The following is a 20170-nucleotide window of genomic DNA, read 5'->3' on the forward strand; positions in this document are numbered from 1 at the left end:
CTACCCGGCAGCGTCACCTGGCGGCCGCGAGCCATCCACGCGCCCCGCGAGGCGCCTCGCTGCCCCCCATTACCGTGGCACCGCCATCGCCGCGCCAGCCGTTGCGACACCACCGCGGCTGTAGAAGCCCTCGGACGCGGCCAAGCCCAGGGAAGGGGGCCGGGCTGGCATTACCATCTCCATTACACCTGCGCCGCCCGACGAATACTCCCGGAGGGACAGCAGAGCGAGCTGACATCTAGCCATGGCCAAAGACTTAAAGAACTTGGTGGGCGCGGGAAGCGCCCGGGAGCTGCAAGAGAAGCTGGAGAGCTGGCAGCAGAACTACGAGGTGAGTGCTGCCACTTCTCGGGGCCAGAGGCAGCGGCGCCCGCTCGGGGTTCCACGGGCCGGTCTGGGACACTGCCCGGCACCGCGTCCAGTTGGCGCAGTTTTAACACCTGTTAAGCTCCCACAGCTTCAGTTATTTGGCTTTTTGTCCGTGACAAGGTTCCCTGAAAAGAAGGGTTGGAGGTGAAAAGTGAGATTTTATCGGTACGGGCTGTGCTTAGGAGAGAGCGTTGGAAACCGGCAGGTGAAAGGACCACGGTTGGGGCTGTGCTCAGAAGGAGTCGGTTGGGGCCCAGAAACGGTCAGAAAAACGTGAGGCAAAAGGCTGCTGCAAGTGAGAAGGGGTTATCCAGCATCCCAGCTCCTCTGGGTAGGGAAACCTGTTAGAGTGAAAGGATGCTGCAAGTGAGAAGGGCTTATCCAGCATCCCAGCTCTTGTGGGCGGGGAAGGCTGTTGGAGTGGAAGGCAGCGCGCAGCACGGCCGCCAAACGGCTCCGGGGCGCGCGGCGCTGAGGGACGAGTTTCCGTTGCGAGGGGAAGGCTGCCGGCGGTGCGGTGGGATCCATGAGGGAGCGACAGGAAACCGAGGAGTGGAAAGTGAAACAGTGGAAGCAGTAGAGAAAGGGTAAAATTAGGGAAAGATGAGACTTCTCAGCTGTGACTTTGCTCAGTGGAAAAAAATCTTGACAGAGTTTCCCGTCCTGCATCCCCAGGTGGTCATGAGCCTGTAACCACCTACTGTGTGTGCTGTGGTTGGTGAGAAAAGAGATGCAGTGTTTTCAGGGGAAATCAGTTTTTTTCTTTTACTTCGTGGTTGAATAGGAGTTACATAGCCAGTGTAACTCTCTGCAAGATTCATGGCAAAGGACAGTTTTAAGGAGTTTGGGAGTAGCTGGTAAAGCTACCACAGAGGAGGCCAGAGGAGGAACAGTGTCATGCATTTCAAAATCTTGCAAATGGTTGTTGGAGGTAGACCTTAGAAGGGCTGAGTAACAGTGGGATCTGACCTCTCCATCATAAGTTGGTTAGGAATAGTCTTTATGGTCTTGGGAAATGAAGATGAACAGTTTCAGGCTGCAGTTGTAGAAAAAGAGGAGTTGCCAGATGGAAATACCGTGTTATGTTGCTGTAATGAGCTGGAAAAATGCAGTTTGCAGCCGTGTTCTTGTGGAGGTGAGCAGGTTTACTGCGCTCCCCAAGGCCTGAGGAAAGCATATTGCAGCAATCAAAACACAAGCTGATGGGGGTATGGGTGGGAATTTCAGCTGTTTTGGAAGCTTGTAAAAACCATATGGAGTCATTAAAACCTGAAGACCTAGAGGGTGATCTATGTAGAAGGTGATACACAAGTTACAGGTAAAGATAAGGGAAGCATGTACAAAGTGTGTATTCTTCTGGCAGGTCCATTAGTATCCTGAACAGATTAACCCCATCAACTCCTTTTCAAAATTGCATTTACTGAAGGTGATGTAGTTTTGCTGTTTCCTAGGCATAATGCTGGGTTTTGCTCCTTCAGTAGTATATGTTTCAGTTTGTAACTCTTAAAAATCAGGTGAAATTGCATGGAGGCTTCATGTGACTGCTGAAAAAGCAAGATAAGAGCCTTATATGTATTATTTCAGCTAATGTGGGAAACCAGATTTTGGGCTATTTTTAAAAAGCCAACAATCTGCTGGATTATTATTTTAATAACTACTGAAAGATTTCAACTCAACTTCAACTTGTGGTTGCATCCTCTTTATGATGGAAAAGGAATACGCTTTCTCAAGTAGTGAATGAACTGGGTCATGGAAGTCCTGATGTTTTGCTCATTTGCCTCTTAGAAGTGAGTATTCAAAAATTAGTATTCTAATGCATCCAGTAAGAAAAGGTTGGGAAGATGTAATTATGGGGGGGGTACATGCCATGATTGTAACAGGAATAACTTTAAGTAAGAAAACCCACACAGATCTAATAATGCACATTAATTTACAGGGGAATTCTCCTGATGAAAATCTGAGCCAATGCCGTGAAATATTAGAACTGAACTCTGCAATTCAAAAGCAGCTCTGCTCCATTTTTAATGAAACATCTCAAGGAGGTAAATTGGTGCCTGGTCTAATTACTAACACATTTCACATGTGTTTTCCAACTCTGGCTTTTTATGTGAGTGTTCTCACCATTTCTTAATGCATGTGTTTTCTTAGATGAATGTGCAGCAAAAATAAAAAGCTGTATCTTGCCGAGTGTATGCTGTGCTACTTCAGGAAGTGACAACCTTACTCAGGTGAGTAAGAAACTTACTTTAAGGGAATAGAACTATGTGATTTATACCTGTGGAAGTGCTTGAATGACTTTCTGTTAATATTAGCCTCCGTCAGATTTTACTTAATGAAATATGTCCTTAATTGCTTGTGGAGACACCTATGGAGACAACCATGCTATTATGGAGGAATTTGCTTTGTATAAGAAGTCTGTGTTATTATACTGCTTTCCTTTTCTAGGTGCAGATTTGCCATTTACATTTACATTTGCAGAGACATAATAACAGTATTTATGCCATATATCTTTTAGAAAAAATAGCACTGTGAAAATACATATGTAAGCTGAAGGTGTGCACAAACTCCATGCATTAATCTGTGAGCTCCTTTTACTTTTTTTTTTTTTTTTGAAGGAAAAAACTCAAAGGATATCTTAACATTGTATTGTTTCCTAGAGTGTTAAAAAAAGAAGTGTTCATGTGTGTCATGATACCACCATGCTACTGCCATGATATTTGGAGCTCATATGTGTTTGGTATTTACTGAAGGGGTTGTAAAACTAACAGTTTGATACTAACAGAAAAGATAGATCTCTTGTGGCTTTCTGGTTTGAAAGAAAATAAGAGAGTTGGCTAATTCAGGCTAGGGGAAGATCTTCAAGATCCTGAGATTTGACAGTGATGTCTCCATGTTCTTTGGTTTCTCATTTTTACACCTGCTCTGTCAAAATATTTCACAATTAAAATAGGACAAATAAAAAGTGAAATCCCTTAAGAGTCAGAGTCTAGTATAAAGCAGGAGTGGTGGTGTGCCGAAACCCCCCCAAAATATAAAACAACAAAGTTATTAAATGACAGTACACCAGGAATACCTGTTACAGATTTGTAATTGCATGTGACATTCAAAATTTAAAGAAAAGCCTGTTGCACAGTTACTAATTTAATTCCAGTACTAGCTGGCCATTCTATGGGTTGTTAAAGGCAGCTGCATGTATAGTAGTGTGCTTTCTGGAATGCTACTTGCCTTCTGTGGTCTAATAACTTTTTTTGTTGTTTTGAATAAATGAATTCCCAAAAAGTTTACTTGAGTTGGTGATTTAGTCAATCAGAAGTTGACTAACTGAAAAAAACCAACTACGCAACACATCTGCAAAATGCTTTATTCTGATGATTCGGGCAGTAAATCTGCATATGCTGACCTTCCATAATTTCTACCATGAGGTATAAAATAAGTGAATATTTCACTTTCTATAATTGAGTCCTTCTTTGGTGTGCCTGAAAGGTATTGCATATGTCTCGTAGAGAATGCAATAGCTTTTCTTCTCAGTTTCTTTAGGAATGGTCGTTGCTGAAATATTTAGAAATACAAATGCCCATTATGCTCTAGTACTTTACCAAAGGAATCTATAAGGTAGAACATTCAAGCAATGTGACTTCATTTCCTGGTAGGATTCAGCTGAAGGAGAGCTACAGCTGAGAGATTTGGCCTGCAAACCAAAATGTGAACTGCAAGACCTGGAGGACAAACTAAGTGAAACCCGTGCACAGATCAACCAGATGGAACGAGAGTAGGGAGATTAACTGCAGTTCTTTCTGTTTGCTTTTTGGTTTTTTTCCCTTGATGTCTAAGTATTGATAGAGATTTGTAAAATGTTTTATTTCTGGCCTAAAACCAGCGTTTCAAAATGCATCTGAGCTCTGTATCATGTGTGTATCTCCAAAGTGGCGTACAAATGATACAGTCACACCCACATTCATAAATTGACTTGGTAGGTTTTGCTTTTGGCAGAGGTGTTGAAAAACATGCTAGTATTCTACATAAAAAGGTTTGTATAGTCCCTGACAATGCCTTGTGGAGTTATAGTCTATGAAATGTTGCATGCTGAGCAAACCCTAAATAAAAAAAATCAATTGAGTAGCTACAGTGTAACATATATTGAAGGATCTACAACATGTCACAATTAATTATACAATGTAATTGATATGTCAATATCTGAAAAGATAAAAGCCATTGTCATAAGATGGAGGAGGAGAGTTGGATTTCCAGATAAGTGACTAGGCCTGAAGTGTTTTTGTCTAGTTGCATAAAACATATTTTACAGAGCATTATAATATTAAAATTACTAAATTGCTTCAGATAGAAGTTTGTGCAGTTCCATGGCCATTTAACAGGTAGCTCGAAGTGGCAGACACATTCTCATGCATCCTATTACCATAGGAACAATGAATGTTCCACAAGTCTTGGGTCAGTGCATTAAGTGATATAATTTCATGCCCTTACTAAGTGATTCCAAGAATATCAGTTTGGATTCTCCCCATGCCTATTTCTACAGCTCATCTTCCCAAATCTGCTTTTCTTTCCCAGAATAGTAGAATTCTTTAGCCCTCTGTTACTACTGTTCTGCTGGAAGTCCTTCCTGAAGCAGCTGACTTACGATGGAACTGGGCAGTCTTTCCTCTTAGCAGATGTTGCTGGCCATATTACCTGTGGTCATCTCAGTCAGCTTGTTCCTTAAAAAGGTGGAACAAGAATCCTGTCAATTGATAAATGCTGGAGCTTTTGTTGATTCAGATCCTCAAAAAAATCTCACCAGGGTCGTCCAGTAAAGAAAAGGAAGGACAGAGTGAATACCTTCAAAATAAAGAGAAAACATCTTTTCTTTTTTTCCTTACACTTTTGATAAGAGACAAGCAACAGTAATACTGGTGTTTGGAGGGAAAGCAGAGATGTTGGGATAGTTTTTAATATTAACTAAGAGCACATGACAGAAGGTAAACTTGCTTCACTGGTTGTCTGCCAATCTTTAAGAATCACTCCTTTTGGGGACAGCCGGTGAGGAATTGTTAGCTTTTGGTATTACTTGAATAACATCTGTGGTATCTTTTGACTGACTAATATATTTTAGCAAACAAAATAGCCCAAGAACCTGATAGAAGACAATATGTAGATTCTTAATCTGTAGGAAAGAAAACTGAGATGGTTTAGTTAACATCTTAAATATGAGATGAGAATCTTAAATGAGAAAGAAATTAGTTTCTTTTAGGCCTGATCATCTGAGCTAGCATAAGGACGCCAAATGGCTTGCTCGATAATTTTCCTATTTTTTCTGCCCCTTTTGTTTGATGATGAGGATTAATTGATAGGTAGTTTACACTGATAGAAGGACATCTTATGACTGACTGTTCTGTGTGATTAAGTCTGAAGTCTTCCCGTGCTGAACCCTGCAGCTTAAGGAGATTACAGCAACTGGACGAGTACGAGCAGAAGATTGAAAACTTGCGGGATGAGATTGCTATGCTGGATTGCAAAAAGTCTGTTATCCAGAGCAGGTAGAGGCCTTACTCAGAGAAGTCACTGAATCATAGAAATTGGTCATGTTAGGTAGCATGAATTTCTTTCTCCTTTAAATTGAAATATAAACAAAATCCAAGCTTTTTCACTTTGTTATGAAGGACCATAAACTCTTTAGATGATTTGTTCTAGTGCCCAAATATTTTATTTTAAAGCAGCTATGTTAGGTTTCAGACAAAACAGCAAATAATGCACCTTTACAAAATACATGGAGAGCAACTGTATGAAAGTTTTTTTGTTGATGAGTCCTCTTTTAAAGAGATCTGCCCTGTAGTTGTAGTGTTCAATTTTTACGTGTTTGACTTCAGCAGTACTCTTCAGTGCTACTGAAAGAGGAACAAATCTCCAAAATATTACTAGTTAAAAGTGTGTTTCCTAGGAACAAAGTGCTTGGCCTTACATGCTTTACAAGTTACTTTACTTTTACCATTTATGCTTTAGGCCATAAAACATATTATGAAAATGCCTTCATATTAGACTAACCAGCTGTAGCTTCTTTAATTCCTTTGGCTCAAAACTCACCTTACCCTTCTAAAGATTAAATTGATGAAGAAATGGGCCATAGGGAAAAGTATCTGAGGATGGTAAAGTGACATGAAGCTTCTTCGCATGTGTGTCGTAGGCTTGCGCAGACCTGCTCTCCACCGTGTCGTCTGAGGGCCTGCTCTCCTCTACCGTGCCGTCTGAGGGCCTGTATCTCTCCTCCACCATGTCCTTTGAGGGCCTGCTCTCCTCCACCATGCCGTCTGAGGCCCTGTATCTCTCCTCCACCATGCCCTTTGAGAGCCTGCTCTCCTCTACCGTGCCGTCCGAGGGCCTGCTCTCCTCTACCGTGCCGTCCGAGGGCCTGCTCTCCTCTACCATGCCGTCCAAGGGCCTGCTCTCCTCTGCCGTGCCGTCCAAGGGCCTGCTCTCCACCATGCCGTTTGAGAGCCTGCTCTCCACCATGCCGTTTGAGAGCCTGCTCTCCTCTACCATGCCGTCCAAGGGCCTGCTCTCCTCTACCATGCCGTCCGAGGGCCTGCTCTCCTCTACCATGCCGTCCGAGGGCCTGCTCTCCTCTACCATGCCGTCCAAGGGCCTGCTCTCCTCTACCATGCCGTTTAAGGGCCTGCTCTCCTCTGCCGTGCCGTCCGAGGGCCTGCTCTCCTCTGCCGTGCCGTCCAAGGGCCTGCTCTCCACCATGCCGTCTGAGGGCCTGCTCTCCTCCACCGTGCCCTTTGAGGCCCTGCTCTCCTCTACCGTGCCGTCCGAGGGCCTGCTCTCCTCTGCCGTGCCGACTGAGGGCCTGCTCTCCACCATGCCGTCTGAGGCCCTGCTCTCCTCCAGTGTGCCCTTTGAGGACCTGCTCTCCTCCGCCGTGCGGTGTCAGGCCCTGTGTGAGGCCCTGTGTGAAGCCCTGTGTCAGGCCCTGCGTCAGGCCCTGTGTCTCTCCTCTGCCGTGCCGTGTCAGGCCCTGTGTCAGGCCCTGCGTCAGGCCCTGTGTCCGTCCTCCCAAGTGCCGCGCCCTTTGCGCGAGGCCCTGTTCACCTCCCCGGCTCAGGCGGGGCAGCGCTTCACACCGCGCCTGCCTCATAGCTCGCTATAACTTCATTTATGCGAAAGAACGCCTGGAGGCAGAGACTGCTTTGAGGCGATACATCTGTGACTTGGAGACGGTGCAGAGGATAATATATGTTGCAGCTGTGGTGAGAAAGAAATATTACTTCTTATTTTACAGGCTGGAGGTGTGTTGTAAAATACTATGTCTGCAGTGGTTTAAATCGTGGGTAAATTAGCGTTTCTGTCAAGTGCAGAGAAGAAAAGCTTTCTTCTCTTTTTTATTTTGATTTTTTTTTCTTCCCCGCACACTTCTACATTGAACTCTCAATGTAGTGTCCTACCTGACCTGTCCTAAGATTGGAACAGGGTCAACGATTCAATGTACTGGTACTAAAAGAGTGAAATTGGGTCTGAAATTGGTCAAGTGATTTGGTCTGAAAGGTACATGGTATCTCCAGTGATCAACATTGCCTTAGTTAGAAAAATTCTTTTGGGAATGCTGCTTTAAATACTACAACACTACAAAGCTAAAGATTTTTCCATATCATGCTTTCCTTATGCTTGTAGCTATGTGCTTTTTTAGTTTAACTGGGTCCCTTGAGACCACCTAGATACCCCACATTTACCATGAACTCAGTTTGAAGAAAGTCTTCATTTTTTCTGTATTGAATCTTCTTTTCTATGAAAATGGTGTAACACATACCTGTATTAGAGAGGCAGCATCTCTTAATGTGTGTGATCCCTAGCACATTTTACTTACTGAAGATTTTTTCTTTCAGCCGTCATTCAGTTTACACTCTCCAATTCAACCTCTTTTCCCAACAAATGAGGTGTTCCTGTCTCACGGGTTAGGCTGTGGCACATAAAATGCTGTTACTCATATCTTTGAATGTGATTGCATTGATCACGGGTATGTGATGGAATCCTGTGCAAATATAGAAGATTAGGTGGGAAACTTTTCAATCTTATCTTCTGCAAATAAATTACACTCAATCAGAGAATTCCTTCCTGATGAGTTAATTTTCTCCTTTACAGCAGTGTATTATACTCCTCCTTATTTTGATGATAGTGGGTTAAATTCATTTTCTCAGATAACTGATAAAATATTAAACTGGGTCTCTTGTATTTAACTGGATGTTCTTTACATTTGCAGGAGTCTTTCCGTGCGGCAAAGATGTCCTTCTGGAAGGTCAAAATAAATGTAAAAGACACTTTGTCTATATGTCACAGAGGGGGACCTTCATCACTTGAAGTTGCTGTCCTGGATTATATAGCTTGCCACAAGGATCTGTATGACGTTTGTACCAGTGTCCATGTAAGTCAAGGGCAGTGGGGAAGTGACGTGCTGATCTCTTTCAGGAGCTAGTAAATTCAGAATATGTAAACTAGAAATGCACTGTAACCTGAAGGAGAAAAAAGTTACTGTATGGACTTTGTCTTGTAGCAGTTTACTTTCTAGAACAATATTGCTAGGACTGGTATATGTATGACTTAGTAATAGCTTGTTTGATTTGTTTATAGCAGCACATTCTTTCTGAAGCTGTTGTTTTCTGGAATATTCCAGGGCAACATTACTATGAGTTTTTATACTGATTTTTAAATGTAGAAAGCTGAGAGGCATATTTAGGGGGGATTTCTATACTTGCTTGTGAAAAAAAACTGTGAGTGAGTGCAAATGACTCATGTATGTTTATTTTCAGGAAGTAGTTTGCTCCCTGAACAGGAACCCAAAGCTTCCATGTCCAGGAGAAGTTGATTTCGTTGTGATCAGCAATTTGATTCGAGAGTTGTGCTGTTTGGCTTATTCAATGCAGACACTCATTCCTCCTCTTGATATTTCCTTTGGTATTGATGGAGAATGCTTCAATAGAAACATGTAAGAAATCTTTATATTCAGTCAGACTTACCATTAAAGGTTTTGTAGTCTACTTGTTTCCTAATTAATATAGCAGTTCAAGATTGCTAAACATTAATTTGGGGCAAAACCCCCTGGCCTGTAGTGAATTTGGTATGTCTTTAAAGTTTAGGATTGTGTAAGTACTAGCATGTACATAAGCGTTAACAATTTTTTTTTAGTGAAAAGCAGAGCAATTTTCTGGATAAACTTCAGTCTCAAGAGCATATTTCATTTATCATTTAAGAAGAAAATGATCATCAGCTTTCCCTGCTTAGTCTCTGCCTTTTTTAAAATGTTTGCGTCTTTGTTCCTCCTTACTGACCTGTTCTGTAAAAGTCACGTTTACTGAGATCTGGCAGTTGGTGTCATTACCAGGATCATCAACATGTTTGCTGCAACCTCCAGGCAGTGGCTGCTGCACAACGTACGAGTATTAATATGCTCCCAACTCTTCTGGTTTAGAGCTGGGAAAAACCAGAACTGCCTCTTAAAAATGGGAATTTTGTTAATAATTCTTCTTTTTTCTATAGGGTCAAGCTGCTTTTTTAGCTGGCAGAGAGCTGTAGGGTGCTTCCATGTCTAGAAAATTAATGGGATTGATAGGTCATAAAAAATTGCTCTAAAAAGCAAACCACATTACATCACTAAGGAGGTTTCTAGTAGTAATTTAGAATAGAATGGAACCCAGGTCTTGAAGAGCTTGAGAAGTCAAGGAGAGAAATAGAGAAGATGAAAGTAGACTCTTGACAGGAGAGTGCAAAATCATACAGGACTACTCAATGATCCTCTCCAAATACAGGACAGTTAGCTTTTGACACTCAAAGCTATTGGCTAAATTAAGAAGCAGCAACACTGTGGTGTACTATTGAGATGCTTTCTCCACCTACTTGGTGTGTATGGCCTTAAGAAACCACATGTAATATGTTTTTGTGTGCTACTGTGGGAGACACGTACATCTGTCTATGTAGCTAGATAAATGTGGCCTATGTATATGTTTACATGTATAGCACTTGTATGTGGTACACAGAGATGGAGCAAATTAAAATTGTAGAAATTAAAACACCTCTGTTTATTACATGTGATAGCATTCTACAAAGAGCCAGCCAAACATCGTTGTACCCTATGCCTTGCTTTGTGCCTCTGGTTATGACATTGTTTTATATAACTTGCTATTGTAATACATTACTAAAGTATAGATGCTTTGCTTTTAATACAATTTCTGTTATTTGGTATTTGTTCTGAGTTTGAATCCATAAAGCCAGATGTATTATTTATCCTTATAGGGGGCTTGTTCTAGCAAGATATTCCTGGAAGAGGGGATGACTGTGTCTGCCAAATTGCTGCTCAGAAGGTTTAATCTGCCAGTGGACGCAGGGGCCCTGGCTTGTGTGGGGCTTATGCAAATATTAAGGTCTAGTGGCCTTCTGAAGTGTGAGATGGCTTTATTAGAATGTCTGTCAGCAGAACATACTGTTCTGCTAAGTTTGTCTTCCAAGTCCATTTCTTTTACAGGATCACATAAAGAATACATATTTTTGTGATGTGGAAAGATATTAGAGCTGTAGCTACTTTTTATCAGCTTTGATGATTTGGAACATATTTATCTTTCGGCACTTACATGCAGACATTTCTTGTACTATTTGTTTCAACAGGTACTATCGTAGCTTTGACTCAGATTTCACAGCTCCCTTTGTGGCCTATCACGTCTGGCCTGCTCTGATAGAAGATGGCACTGTAATTGTGAAGGGAGAGGTAGTCACTAAAAAAATGGTTATGGTACGTATTTTGTCAAAAAAATATTTTAAGGGAAGTCAGTGGATTTCAACACTGTTTTCAAAATTTAAAAACATAAGTTTTTAACTTTTCCCTATATGGGTGGAGTAGTATATCAAATATCAATTAGGTTTTAGTGCCTCATCATATATATAGGAGGAATAGTTCCATTTTCCTTAATGTATTAATTATGCAGATGTATGGTTGTTGTCAGAGCCTGTTCTAAGGAGAAAGCTTACTGTGTTTCCTCTCTGTCATCAAACCTTGTCTCCAGCATGGCAAGTCTGTCATGGCTTGCAGAGTCTGTCTTTATCACACCTGTCTCAGAAGAGGTTTGTCAAACTTTCTCTTGTAGTGTCCTCGCAGATGCAGAATTAGAAGCAGAAGCTGCAGCTGTGGCCGTCCTCTGCTGTGTGGTCAAGTAAGCCTCAGCTAAATGTTTGTAGTGTTAACAGCATCAAGTATTTTAACTAGGAATGTAGGCAACCTATTAAAAATGCTGATGTGCCACATGTACATTTTAACACTGGGAATAAGTGCCTTTGCTTGATGGTCGTGAATGAGGTGAAGCTGAACTGACAGATAGTTATTGCTTGGTATAATGATCAGTAGAGATACTGTATGAGAAGTAGATCATAGTTAAATTCTCAGAAGTATCAATGTGTATCTTGGAATGCTTTGCCCCTACTCCTGTTGCTTTAGTGCCCTTCTGAATAAATAATTGCATCATCTGGAAGTGTTTCAGTCATTTTGGAGTACATATACAACACATAGTTCCTGCCTCCTGGAATTAGTAACCTAAATTTACTCCTAATTTATGAAATGCATCCAAGGGGCAAAAAATAAATGTAGGGTGGGCAGGAAGGGAAGGTGGTACAACTAAGATATGTGAAACTTTAGCATAGTTCTGCATATTATATGGCTACAAAATGTTTTTAATTATTTCTGTTAAAAATGTGTATATTTTTCTAATTGTTAGCCCATCTTATTAAATGGACATAGGTGCCCTCAACTTAAAATGTGAATATTGAAAATATGAGGGGCTTTGGGTAGGGCTCCCTTTTTTGTGTGTGTGCAGGCTGTGGAAAAAAACCCTAGAAAGTTGTTGAACTTGACTTAGTAACAGTAGAACCGCACTGATAGATGTGCAGATTTTCTGAATGCTGATGGGTCCCCAGGTGGCTTTTTTTTCTTTAGCACACCTGATTTTCCTTTTCCCTTTGTCTTGCAGGTGGCTCGAAGCCGCAGTCTTTCAACAGTGAGGGTCAAAAGTAAGTGGGCGTATTGGTTCCTAGTGACTCATGGTTCTCCCCTTAAGCCCTTGAATGATTGAACAAAAGAACAAAATTACAAGTTGAATGCCTCTGATTCTAAAATACTTGCCGAAGTCTTAAATTGGGTAGCCCTTTTTTTTATGTGTGGAAAAAGGCTGAGATTTCTTACTTGGAGGAAAGCTTGTTTTTTCACTCTACTTGGACCCTTGTAATGGTTTCTCTCTGCTGGTTGCCTTCACTGTGGCCAATGCTGTAGTAAGTAAAACTTGCTTCCTTCCTTACACAAGAGACAGCTTGCTACTGCACATCTGCTGTCTTCCTGCCTTTCAAATTCTGAAGAGATGGCTAAGTGGTGACAGTGAAGTGAGGGATTTCAGGCAGTATGAATGTGTGCCTATCTTGAAGCCAACCCAATTCAGAGATTTTCAAAATATAGTTGCACTGAAATGTACCTTTTTCTTCCGTAGGGCGCTGCTAACTGAACATCTTCCTGCAGTGCAACACAACTGGATTCGACAATTTTGCTCTTCAGAAATACCTCAAATCTCTCAATGAATGGCAATTGTCACTCCAAATGGAGTTTGTGTTCAGTGTGTTTTTTAGAATTATAGAAGGCTTATTTATAATTTTAGAAACAAACCTCTTTTGATTTAAAAAAAAAAAAAAAGTGCACACAGTACAGGATCATTTGGCAAAATTTGCAAAGCTCTCAGGAACCCGTGATGTAATCTTGCAGGTGGAGATAGAATTATTGCATCTAGAATGTTTGCTTCCCCCAGATTACAAATGATGCAGTTTATCTGGATAGGATGTTTAATATAACCTAAATGGTGAATGTTGCAGAAGGTTGAGGTTAGCTGTTACTTGAAAACAATGTGATTAATAGGTTCTTATTTACAATTTTAGAAAATAGTGATAATCATAGGATGTGGAAGTCTCACAGAGCAGCCTTTTAATATATCCTTGTGATAAACTGAATTTTCTAACTACAATGCAGAAATTGCACAGAGCAGTCATAAACTGCCTACTCCAGCAATCCCCAGGGCTTTGTTGACATTCATGGATGACTGCTCATGTTACTGCCTTTAGCAAGGCAGTAATAGCCCTTGTTTAAATACATTCTAACTTAGAAATTATTAGAATAAAAATTTGTAGTTTGATACTAGAATTATTTTGAAAGTGTGCCACTGAGTATTTGTAGGATTGAAATATTTGATTGAGGCCTCTTCAGTGTCACATTTAATGGGCTTTCATACTGTATTGATGGATCAGTAATTGTTGTGAATACAGTGAAAAAATCTTGTCCAGGTATCTCTTACGGTGGGCATTTATTGCACTTTGTGTGTGAAAATTGGAGAGAGCTGAAGAGATTTAACAGTGATAAGATGTGGGATGACATGCCATCCCACTCATACCGGTTGGCTCTCTGAGCCAGAAAGAGATGACCAGAGCCTGGAGAGGGTGTGCAGGTCAGTGGAAAACACTTGAAGGAATGGCAACAAGGAACTCCAGCCACTGCTGGCAGAGAGCTTTACCAGGGGCCCAGCTTAAATCCTCTATTATAAAATAAGCGGGTAGGATGGGAAGTAAACAGGAGAAACTAGAGATATGTGCAAAGCCTGCAGGGCTATCATCCTGAGAAGTGGTGGGATGGTTCCTGTGTCTGGAGTGCTGGAATGGAAGGGCAAAGGCACTTTATGTGAGGGAAAGGCATGGGAGGTGAATGGTATTGCCCTCTCTGGTGACCAGCTGGAATGGATGGAGCTTGGTCTGGGCATGGATGAGGACCTGACTGGGTAAGAATTAAAGGGAGAGCAGGACCAGGTGTCACTATTAGTGGGGAACTGCTACAGGCCTCCTGGCCAGAAAGACTGAGTCAATGAGGCCCACTACAGACAGGTAGGAGCAGCCTCATGTTTGCGAGCCCTGGCCCTCATGAGGGACTTCAACCACCTGTTGAAGGGAAACACAGCAGGGCTCAGGCAGTTCAGGAGGTTCCAGAAGTGCACTGATGGTAACTTCCTTCTCTAAGTGACGGAGGAACCAGTGAGGGGAGGTGTATGCTGTACCTCATTCTCACCAACAAGGAGCCAAGGAGCAGCTGGCGGGCAGTGTGAAGCTCAAGGGCAGCCTGAGCTGCAGTGACCGCGAAGTGGTGTAGTTTGAGATCTTTGAGTCAGTGAGAAGAGTGAGAAGAGTGAGAAGCAGGTTGCTACCCAGCGCTTCAGGAAAGCAGACTTCTTCAAGGAGTTTCTTCAAGGATCTCCTTGATAGAGTGCTGTGGGATAGAGCCCTGGAGGGTAGAGGAGCCCAAGAGAGCTACATGATATTCAAGGATTGTCTCTCCAGGGTCAGGGTGAAAAGCAATATATTTCTACAAAGATGAAATCAGGGATGAACACCAGGATATCTGCGTGGATGAACAAGGAGCTCCTGGACAAACTTAAGCAGGTAGCTTACAGAGGGTAGAAACAGGGAAAGGTAGCCTGGGATAAACACAGAGAAATTGTCCCAAGGATCTGTTTAGGAAAGCAAAAACACCAGCAAAATTGCTGAGGGCATAATAGCTAACAAAAAAGTGCCTTTGGGTGCATCAGCAATAAAAGAAAGACTAGGGAAAAATGTGGGTCCTCTCAGGAAGAATATAGGAAACCTAGTTACCCAGGACATGGAGAACACTGAGATATTCAATGACCTTTTTGCTTCAGTTTCCACCAGCAAGTGCTCCAGCCACATTGCCAAAGTTGTAGAAGGTGAAATCAAGGATTTGGAGAATGAAGAACTAAGTGGGCTTAGAAGCCCACTACGATCCCTCTACTTGGCTTAGCTGGGAGGGAATGGCTAATAAAGAGGAACAGGAATGATGGAATAGCCCAGAAAAGAAAAGCTTTAATAACAGAAATACCAACGGTGGCACAGGATACAGAGGCTAAATTCCAAAGACCCCTTGGGTGGGGCAAATATGGCCAGGTATAGGGGCACAGGTCCAATCAGGAAGGTGAACTCAGAACATGACCTTATAAGAAAAAAAGTTCTAAACCAAAAGAGAAGGAAAACTGGAAACTTGACCAAATATAGGAAGGTTCTATTACATACTACTCCCAAGAACCCATGGTTCCCACTGTGACCTGACTAGGTGTCCCCCCTCAGTATACTGTGTGATGTGGTCTGAGGTCAAAACCCTCTGTAAAAGCATCTGAGATAAACATCTTAGCAGGATGAGATTCCACAAAGAACTGTCTGCTGTAGGCAGAGAATGAGTTTGAGAACATCTCAGAAACCTGAAGGTGCACAAGTCCCTGACAGCTAATAAGTAACATCCACAGGAACTGGCCAAGGAATTGACTAAGCCACTATCCATCACGTTTGAGAAGTCATGGCAGTCCCATGAAGTTCACATAGACTGGAAAAGGGCAAGCATACCCCCCATTATTAAAAAGGAAACAAAGAAGACCCACTGCTTGTGGAAAAAACAGATGCATCCTCATTGTTTACACTCTGCAGGATAGACAGCATTTTAAATGTAAAAAGGTGTCTAGTGCTCTCTGGCTTGTGAGATGTTTTTGTTTGACTCAGAAACTGAGGGAAAAAGCCATTAAAAGGAGAGGAGGCACAAAATCAGATAAAACAGTCCGAAAATGTTGCCAGGAGAAGCAGGGTTAAGATGGACTGGCCATCTGGCCATGGCTTGTGTGTGTGTGTGTGTTTAACATGTGCAGCAGTGCCGAGGACTCACAGCATGGACTTGGTCGGCGAGGCTGGTCTTGCTGGACAATGCAGAGTAGCACTACTTGCAATTGGGCTGGGTGCTCTCCCTCCTGCCCTTGGGACCCTCCTGGCAGGGTGCAGGACTTATGCTCCCTTGGCACGTAACCAGACAGGGGCTGTGGTTTGAAGAACACCTTGGAACAGAGCAAAAACCTTATGAAACCTTACTAGAGTGATTAGAAAGGGCTAGTGGGCATTTTAGATGGAAGTGTATTAACCTGAGGGAACTAGCTTAGGGGAAAAAAAATATTACATCTCTTTTTCTTGAGGAATTGTTTGTCTGAGAAAGGCTCTGGGCTCCTTTGCCCAGCGTAAGACACAAAGCTGAATATTTCCCACTAGATGGCACTATTGCCTTAAGAACAGGAAAATCAGGTTTTCATTTCAACTGCAGTTTTAAAAGATATTGCCATTATGAGGTTTGCCAGTAAATGCATAATAGTCACAGACTGAAGCGCTATCAACAGATGTCAGATGGAGAATTAGCTTGCTGATTGAACTATTGAAGTTTGCTGCCTGATAAGGATATGAAAATCCTGACGTCTGTGTCAGATGAACATCACTATCAATACATTACTGGAGAAACTGTTTGAGTTTAGGTTTTTCCTGTTGAGGGGCCAATTTTTCAAAGTCTTTCCAAAGTGAATGGTATTTATCTGGTTGTATTCTGACCAATCTTCTCAAAGAACATATATAAAAACAAATCTCAAACTGAAATTCAGATTTAAAATTAACTTCTCTTAACATTTGTTCTTTTAAAATTACTTCTAGTTCAAGAAAATTACTCTTAATTCTTTTAAAATTACTATCTAGTTCAAGAAAATGGCAGCCTGCAAAATTGTTATCTTGTGTGTGATTTTTCTGTTGTGATGGCTGACTGGGAAGTTACTTCTCTGTTCCCTTTGTCTATGACTGAAATAGATGTTTTTGAACATCTTTGCAGACTTTTTAATGAAGTCTGCAAAGTCTTTGTATCAGGAAGGTACTCCCTGCATTTATCTGTGCCTCTGTCCATGTTCTAATCAAAGAGTCAATTGCACCTGCTGAACCCTCAGGATACAGCTGGAGGGAACACTGCTGTCATAGCAACTGGTTTGGGTAATTTTGTTCTTAAACTTATTAATTACTTTTTTAAAAGAAAGTTTGTTTGGCACCATGCTCTATCTTTAATTGCAATGTTGGTCCAGAATGTCATTTCTCTAATGCTTGGAAGTTTTCTTCTGTATCCCACCCAAATTTATTCATTTCCTATAGCCAAAGAGGCTATACCTCTTTGTTCTTCTCCCAGTGTGATTATCTTCAGGAGTCCTCATTCCCTGCCTTTGGTATTTGCCCTACTGTTGAGAGAAATCATCTTTTCTCCTCTGAAGTAAAACTACCAAATCTTCCATCTCCTCTGAAGAGAGGCTTTTCATTGCCTTGATTATCCTTTTTGGGTGGCTCTGGGTTTATTTCTGTTTCAGTTCATCTTTCTTGAGTACAGATGACTAGAAATGGTGCCCAGTATTCAGGATAAGGCCTGACAACAGCTTTGTATCATACACTTACACTTTTCATTTTACCATTGCAGTGTGTCTGTGGGAAGTGGCTCGTTATCTGTGATCAGTTAATAAGCTTTATTATCCTCAGTTGTTTCAAATTGATGAGTCTTTTTCCCCCTAGAACTTAATTCATCCACACATTTTTGGTGGACTCTTGATGTCTAAATGCTTTTCATATGGATGGCACTGTTGTTTTAGAGATGCTGAACTTTGGGCATCCATTTGCACACATACCATGACAATGTGAAAGCCATAGTGCATCATGGTGTGTTCCTCTATTGCTGAAACTTACTGCAGGGTGATTCTATGCATTAAGCAGCCTGAACAGATGTTAGTAACCAGCCTTACAAAGTTTCAAAGCAGCTACCTGGAGCTTGATGATGCAAAGGAAAGTATCTTACTTAACTCTATTTATGTCCACTTTTCCAAGAGAAGAAATAAATGTGAAGAGTGTCACTATTAACATGTTGAAATATTGGAGACCATTCAATGGATCTCTGTCAATATTAACAGAATGAAATTCTAGAAATTCCTCATGAAAAGACTAGAAGTTATATACCTGATGGTTTGCAGCAAGGGCTTTAAATAACATTGAAATATTTTATAAGTCATCTAACCATGCCTTTTGATTTATTAATGACATGGCTGTCATTTCTTGAGACATGATTTTTTTCTTAGTTGTATTTGCCTGCCCCTTAGATTTGACGAGGGTCTTCATAGGCATCTCCACAATATATGTATAACATCTGTCAGAGAAAAAATGCCCTTCTAAGAATATTTTCTGCCGTGATTCTGGATTTGTGCTGTTTATCTGTAAGTCCTGGGTCATCCAGAGCTTTGAAGTCTGTTCCTTTGGTTGAATGTACTTTCTCCAGGCTATATCTTGTGCCATCGCTTCTTGTCTGAATCATGCAACCAGTAACAGGCAAGCAGTCAACATGTACAGGATTGCCTCTGTCGCTGAAATACCCCGTTCATGTATCTAAATCTCTGCACCCATATGATGTGGTTGTTGTTCTCATAGTTCTTCCTTCACAGTTCATCTACTGTGCAGCTTTCAGACTAAAATCTTCGGTCAGGAACAGTTTCTTACCTTTTGTGCAGCAGGGATGGATTTCACAGGTGATGTGTCTGCAAAACAGATGCAGCCTTACTGTTATCAGCGCTTGGTGCAACGTGCTCCCCTAGTCCCATGAGTCGGCTGTGGACGCATCCACACTCCTGTTGCACAGCATGGATCCCTCTCTGTGCCCAAGTATTGTGCAGTTAGAACAGCTCCATCATCTCCTATAAATAAAAACAACCCAGGCATCTGGATGAGTGTTTACATGCACAAATTCCTGTGCGTAATAAAGACAGGGAGGAAGGATTAGAGGGAATATGATCAAAAGACACATTGCCTCTTACATTAAGAGTCTTCCTAAGTCACCCCTAAAATATGGGGGCCTTTAAATGTTCTTGAAGATAATTGTACATTTTCCCCTTATTTTTGAATAGGCTTAAAAGTAGCTTCCTCCTTATCTCCCTAAAGCCTGGAGTGCACACAGGGAGCAAAGCTGCTTGGGAGATTTGGCTGGGCCAAGGACAGGAGTTTTTTCATAAGGTCAGCTCTTCCCCCCCCCTAGCTGCTGTCTAGGAGACTTCTCAGAATTTTAATAGATGGGCTGTTCTTATAGGGTGGTTTTTGTTGCTGTTTTTGTTTTGGGTTTGTTGTTTTGTTTTTTTTAACCCGGCCTTGGAATAATATCAGATAAATGAATACTTCAACAAATGGTGAAAGTTGCCTCAGAGAAATTGCTTTTGGCAACTGTTCCTCCTAATTAAAATGAAAGTCTGAGAAGCCTCAGTCTTTGGGAACAATTAATCAAATGCTGACACTAGATAAGATACAGATAATGCTTTGTGCCTATTAATTGCTTTCTACAATTAGCATGTGTGTGTTCAGCCAAATGCAGCCTGACCCTGATGTGGTGGGAAGGAGAGGTTTGGAGTGAATGGAGGGCAGCACCTGTCACTCGCCCTGCTGAGCCAACCAGTGCCTTCCCACCTTCCTGCTAACAACGATAAGAACAATTAGCAGAAAGTTTCAGTACCTGGAGACTCCCAAACTGTCCCCAGGACCCTGCAGTGGGCAGCAAGGGACCTTGTTCTGGTAGCTTAGATGCAGCAGCTACAACATCTCTGTAATCATTTGAGTGGATGGCCAGACAGAAAAAAGAAAGGAAAGAGAAATTCTCTCCTGCTGGGGTCCAAGATACTAATCTCCCTGCTGGGGACTTAAATGCTGATCTAGAGTAGTCAAAGACAGGTGTGCAGGACCTCCAAGTTCTGTTTAGATTCACTTAGTTCTCAAACAGTTACATAATTAGCAGTCATCGAAATCCTGAGGAAATCTGTCCTCTCTGCCCTCTGGAGTGGCAGCCTCAAGGTCAGGACACTTGTACAGGGACAGG

General features: G+C 41.8%; 1 protein-coding gene across 1 annotated transcript; it reads left to right on the forward strand.

Annotated features, from left to right (window-relative positions):
* The first annotated feature begins 72 nt into the window (after nucleotides 1–72).
* SPATA18 (spermatogenesis associated 18) lies at nucleotides 73–12947 on the forward strand. Its single transcript, XM_038135969.1, has 13 exons — nucleotides 73–331; nucleotides 2306–2411; nucleotides 2518–2597; nucleotides 4020–4138; nucleotides 5769–5900; nucleotides 6545–6568; nucleotides 7400–7610; nucleotides 8618–8779; nucleotides 9165–9340; nucleotides 11014–11137; nucleotides 11490–11555; nucleotides 12366–12405; nucleotides 12876–12947. Exons 1-13 carry the CDS (start codon nucleotides 245–247, stop codon nucleotides 12884–12886), a joined length of 1338 nt encoding a protein of 445 aa, XP_037991897.1. The 5' UTR covers nucleotides 73–244; the 3' UTR covers nucleotides 12887–12947.
* The last annotated feature ends 7223 nt before the right edge of the window (nucleotides 12948–20170 follow it).

Source organism: Motacilla alba, chromosome 4, assembly GCF_015832195.1.
Source record: "Motacilla alba alba isolate MOTALB_02 chromosome 4, Motacilla_alba_V1.0_pri, whole genome shotgun sequence".
NCBI lineage: Eukaryota > Metazoa > Chordata > Aves > Passeriformes > Motacillidae > Motacilla > Motacilla alba.

What these genes read in the sequence shown, in the direction of transcription:
- SPATA18 (XM_038135969.1), top strand. Translation starts at nt 245, where the DNA reads ATGGCCAAAGACTTAAAGAACTTGGTGGGCGCGGGAAGCGCCCGGGAG. An exon ending in ATCAACCAGATGGAACGAGA is followed by an intron (nt 4,139 to 5,768) that starts GTAGGGAGATTA and finishes TGTGTGATTAAG; the next exon opens with TCTGAAGTCTTCCCGTGCTG. An exon ending in AAGTCTGTTATCCAGAGCAG is followed by an intron (nt 5,901 to 6,544) that starts GTAGAGGCCTTA and finishes TGTGTGTCGTAG; the next exon opens with GCTTGCGCAGACCTGCTCTC.